The sequence below is a fragment of the Solanum pennellii genome, chromosome 10 (genome assembly GCF_001406875.1).
Source record: "Solanum pennellii chromosome 10, SPENNV200".
In the NCBI taxonomy this organism is placed as follows: Eukaryota; Viridiplantae; Streptophyta; class Magnoliopsida; order Solanales; family Solanaceae; genus Solanum; species Solanum pennellii.
In genome coordinates, this window is record NC_028646.1 from 24,935,950 (window position 1) to 24,941,949 (window position 6,000).

The 6,000-nt window shown below is 30.8% G+C and overlaps 1 protein-coding gene across 1 annotated transcript in view; it reads left to right on the top strand.

The window, feature by feature from the left end:
• LOC107001155 overlaps positions 1-5,461 on the top strand; it is a 28,127-nt gene extending 22,666 nt beyond the window's left edge. Inside the window, exon 2 of the mRNA XM_015199309.1 lies at positions 5,217-5,461. Coding sequence (XP_015054795.1) covers positions 5,217-5,461 — 245 coding nt within the window. The remainder of the gene's footprint in view (positions 1-5,216) is intronic.
• The last annotated feature ends 539 nt before the right edge of the window (positions 5,462-6,000 follow it).

Below are 6,000 nucleotides of genomic sequence, written 5' to 3' on the forward strand. Positions count from 1 at the left end.
CAGTTTCAAATATTGATTTTCATTTGTGTTTATTGAAAACCTTGAATTAAATTTTTCACGTCAATATTTAAGCATGAACCATATTTTAAGATGTCATCAACAAAATTTTTAACTTTGTTTAAAGACTTGAGCATTGAATTGAGTAAGAGTAAAAGTGAAGCTCAGTTTGTTCAAAATATTATATGGTAACTAAGTATTCTCAAAGAGTAGATGCTTTCACATTTATATAAGAAATGGAACTGAGATTTCTAAAGAGACTTTGAGCTAGTTATCGGTTAAAGAGTACATGTTTTCATGAATAAGCAAGAGACGAAACTTTGATTTCCAAAATAGGATTTGAGCTATGTTTTTAGCAATTATTTCAAATCAGAGAAAGAAATTTTTTTTTGAACATAAGAGCTAGTATCATATTTTTGGTGAAGTATTGAATACTGATATGAGGCAGAGTTTAGACAACGCACAACCCCCATAAATCATGTAGCCACCATAGGTAGAAAAGGGTCATACTTTTTAGATGATTCCTTAGTGATTTTTATCATAGACTGGTAGATCCACTTAGTAGTTATGTTTCTATACTCATGACAAGGTATAGGACGACCCTAGTTAGTAGTTAAGGTTCTATACTCATGACATGGTACAAAATGACCCTGGCAGCATGCGGAAAAACGTTGTATCATAACGATAGTTCTTAAGTGATGGTTGTCGGTTAGAGAAACTCCCATAACAATATTTTGAGTTGTTATATACATCAGAGATATTTGTATTTTCATTTACAAACAAAGTTTATATTGTATCCTTGATTACAAACTGAATATAATGTATTTTTAAATACACCGAGTCCATTTCTATAATTTTTAAACAATTTCGATAGATTCCATATATTATTGTTGCTTTATACTAGGTTGAATATCTTGTTATTCAGTTGAGCCTTATTTTGTTGAATTGAGTATTTGATCTTTGAGTTTTCTATCTTATTCCCGAGTATATGAGATAATTTAGAAGAGGTAAGTATGTTTCCTTTTTATCAAGTTCAAGCTTATGTTATGCTTTAGAATTCCCTTTACATGTTCGTACATTTCACGTACTGAGCCATTTGTCCTGCATCTTATCATGATGCAGATCCTGGCATTAAGGATCATCAATGGGAGCTTTTTTGATATCTCATGGAATTCAAGCTTGCTTTCGGATGATTTAATTTAATTTTGAGTCATATTAGTTGATAGGATGTCGTGAGTCTTGTCGCGACATCCATCATTTTCTGTTAGAGACTTCATAGATAGACCGTATAGTTTCAGAAAATTGTTTATTTGTTTTATGAAATATTTTAGCGACTTAAGTTTCCGATTTATGGCTAGTTGAATAATTTACTTTTATTCAGTGTTTTTGATATGAGTTAAAGCTTTGTGTTTGAGCTTTCATGAATTTTTAATCACTTCTTAAGCTTTGTAATGCTTGAGTTAGTCTTCTGCTTATAGTTGGCCAGGATGAGGGTTCGTCTGGGGACCAACAATGATTATCGAGTGTCAGCTACGTCCAGGGTGTAGGCTCAGGTCGTGACAATATACAAGTATTATAAAAAGATGAGAAATATGAAAAGTTCACCTAACAAATTGATGTTGTATCAAAAGGAATAACAAAATCAGTTATCTACATCAAAATCTTAGTTTTTAAACATCGTGCTATACCAACCAAAGGAAGATTTTTGTCAAAAAATTTCCTTCCTTCTAAACTGAAATCCTAAAAATCATGCTACATTTTTTGCATATTGGCAGTACTTGACATGAATTAATACAAACATATTGTTGTAATGCAATGAAATTAGAAGAATAAAAGGTAGAGCAATTATCTAAAATATCAGATATATTAAGTGGTATTTTAATCTAAGTAGATAAAATGACTTGGTCGTATAATTATAATGTATTACTCGAAAAAGTACTTCACTTTTCATTTTTATAGGTTTGTCTTTAATTATTCCAATAGGAGTAGATGAAAAGACATGATTACAATATTATTTGTTTATTGCACCATAAAGTACCATTCACTTTCTAAATGTTTGTCTTGAACATTTATGACTATATGGAATAATATTTATTAGTAAGATATACATCATATATTTAAACCAATATATTATAGGTTCAATAACGTACAAAATTAAAAATTGACAGACGAAATTTTTTAATCTGCATTTTTATTAGTTATTGTTTAAGAAATAAGTTAGTCTTAGGGTGTATGTTTTTTAGGACTATGTAATTTAACTTTTTAACTTAATGATTTCTTTCGTAATCACTCTTTATGTAATATATATATTATTGTTAACTATATATTTAATTAGGTATTCATTCAGCTAAGTGAAAAGGTCAATACACATTCATGTAATTAAAATGATATAGTACTTACGAAGAAGGGCCTAAGATGCTCTCAACTATTTTGAATGGTGCAAGATTTCTCTTCATTCACTTTTCGGTCTCCAAGTACCCCTAACGTCAACCTTTGGGCTCAAACATACCTTTATTTCTTATTGCTCCCACTCATAAAGTTGATGAAGGGTAAATTTATACACAGTCTCATAGTTTAAGGGCAATAAAGGCCCTTCTCGATTAAAATAATTTGGAATGACTAAATATATGGGACCGTATATTTGGCCTGATTTTGGGTTCCATGGTATTTTGCTTCTAGGTTTTTGTCCACCATTTTAAATTTTAAATCTTCTTAAACAAAGAACAAAACAAAAAGGGAGAACATAACAATGACATTCATTTATGAATGGTTAATAAGAACATTATTTTAATTGAGCAACTATGTACGTATACTTTAATTTTTCTTTTGCCTATATCAAAAATTCAAAATCAAAGAATGAAAATAATCTTTTTTGCTATTCCAACCAAACATGAAAATAATACGAATTCAAACAATATGAACATGTAGTTCACTTCAAGGTTGAATCCTTGATATCTTTATTAATTGAGAACAAGAGATGAAAAAAGGAATAAAATGAGGAAAATGGATAAGAGAACTAGATAACTGATAGAAAATATAATATTGAATAATACAAGTACCGATTTTAGTTAGATCTCCAAATATGAAATGGTTACGGGTTGATTTAAATACGTCGATGCAAAGATATCATTAAATTAATATTTTCAATATTAGTTTCAAGCTTATTTTGTCAAATATGAATCATATGTAGTTTTTATTATTTATTTGAGAAGGATTTCAATTAAGACCAATCAGACTTTACAACATAATAAAAAAATATTTAATAATTTTACTTTAGACGACTTGTTAAAAATAAGAGAGAATATGAACCAAAGGTATGCATCGAGGATATTATTGAGAAAAAAGGTTAATGTTAGAGATAATTGAAGGTCGAAAGAGGGATGAAGGATAATATGTTTTTAATTTGAGCCAAAAGGTTAAAATTTTAACATATTATTTTATAAAAATTTAATTTATAGAGGGGAAAAAAATATAATCCAACAGTGGCTTCTTGTACAAGGACATAGGAAAAATAAAATTCTCTTGCTACAATAGCAAGCTAAAGAAAATATATGGAGCCCAAGATTAATATCAACGCACGTAGAAATATACCAAATCATATTTATGACGATCGTGTACGGACGAGCTTACACATTCCATTGTGTACTTTTACCTCCCATAAGCATATGGTAATTTTGTGATATACATTCAGACAAATTGGAATCATGCGGTCTCTTTTGGTTCCGACATAGATATTGAACATACAAGGTAGCAGAGTTAGCTGTAATGATCCAGAAGACAACTTCATGAAAATCATCATTCAGAACAAAGAATTAAAAGAATCCTACATGACATTAGAAATAGTGTAGGGTATGAACTACCACAACATTATTTAATAAGAACAAATTGTGCACTAAACCATGATTTTAAAAATATAAAAGATACAATATATAGAATTCATCATTAGTAAAATGTTGGCAAATCAAGCCGAACAAGAAGAATCACAAGAATAATAATGGTAATATCTAGATATATCAGCATAATAGATATGCTCCAGTAAACTCTGAGTTGTATTGCTAAAGGTAGAGAACTAACAACACTTATATTTTCTTCATTAACTTATATTTCCAACTTATGTTTGAACGATGACACTAATTCTAAATGATCCGTGCAACATAAAAATAAAAATGAGATATTCAAAATCTATGAAAAGAAAGGCTTAAAGCTAAACATGAAAATCACACACTGCGAGAATCAAGGAGATTGACACACATAAAGATGAAAACAAGAAGAGGAAGAAGATCCCACTAGGAAATCACACCTTAAAGAATCAAGAAAGAATGGTTAGTTTAGTTGGAACAAGTGTTTTTGGTATTTGTGGACGATAGGAATCACCGAAATAAATGTATATATTTGTATCCTAAAAGAAACAATAGCTAAAGTAAGATTAACCAAAATTTCACATACTAAAATAACTTGCTTAGGTACAGATATTCAAGTCAAAGTGACAGATCAACCAAATAAGATAATAACAAGGTATCGAAGTTACCAAGTCATTCACACAACTTTCCTTTTTAATGCATCTTGAATGCAGATTCCTTATATAAGCTGTTATGGTTATCAAATTCTTCATTCTGGTAACTATAAACTTCCAACAGGAAAGATTGCATTACAAGGAAGCAAAGTATAATTCATCAATTAGCTATAATTTTTCCTTTATTTATTTAATACGATGCAAAAACTCTTTTTCAATCTTTTTTTGTGACCCACACAAAGTACATATGCAAACATTCACCATCTTTTGGAAGTCAACAAAGACAAACAACAAATTTGTAAATTCTATAAAGCTTCACTACTTGTGAAACAAAATCCGTCCTTGAATCACAGTATTGACAAAAATACTCTAGATCCAAATTGATGCTTCATCCGAATGTCCCAGCCATGTAAATTCATTGAGCCTAGTTTAGACGTGAAACATGCCCACATATGTAGCCATCTACTATTGCTTCACATCGAATATAAATGTATCATCATAGTACAAATTGATAAGTTTACAGCTAAGGTTACAACAATAGTCTTGGAAAAACTAGGTTCAATGACACAAATATCAGAGAGCATGGTCTCTAGAGAAGGCTGACACTGCTCCTACATTCCTCGGGCATGCTTAAATTTCGTGCTAATTTGGATTTTGTTTTAATTATTCTTCATCCTCCTTTTATAACAACATTTTTTTCTTCCAGTAAAAGTTATTAAGTACAAGGGAATTGGATTATCTAGAGAAGGTGGTGGTGGTATACCTTCCCTTCTTGTTCGTGATCCACTTCTATTAGATCGTGGGCTAGAGCTAGTACCAAATGAAAGATCTATGGTATTTATGTCGATGCCTCGTGAAATACTACATCTCCCTCCTGGTACATCTAACACCCTCTACATAGAGGGACTTCCTCCGGACAACACCAGAAGAGAATTGGCTTATATCCTTTGAGATGTCATTTAAATAATCATTATATTTGTTGCTTGTTCCGAAATATATTTTAAGTGTAGTAGGGACAAATCAACAAATATTCACAAATTAATAATGATTCAGTAAATGACATATGAATAGATCTGAGCTACTTGTCTTCTCGAGCTGTCCTGAGGAAGTCCACCTTTGTAAAGGGTTTTAAGAGCACCAGGTGGGAAAGGTAGTATTTTACGAGCCCCTAACATAAATACCATAGCTCTTCCAATTGGTCCTAGCTCTAGATCACGAGCTGATTCAAGTGGATCACGAATAGGAAGGAAAGTTTACCACTACGACCTGCTCTATCCAATTCAACTCCTTAGTAGTTATTAACTTCTCTGTTCTGAAAAGAAGAAAGTTTCTACATGAGGAGAATAATATAATCCCAATCGAAATTAGCATGAAATTCAAGAATGAATGAGGAATGTAGCAGAAGTGCCAAATTCAGCTTCAACTTTACCAAACTCTAATTCAGTAATTATCTAACTTCTACAACATGTATGACCATCCTTATAAGTATT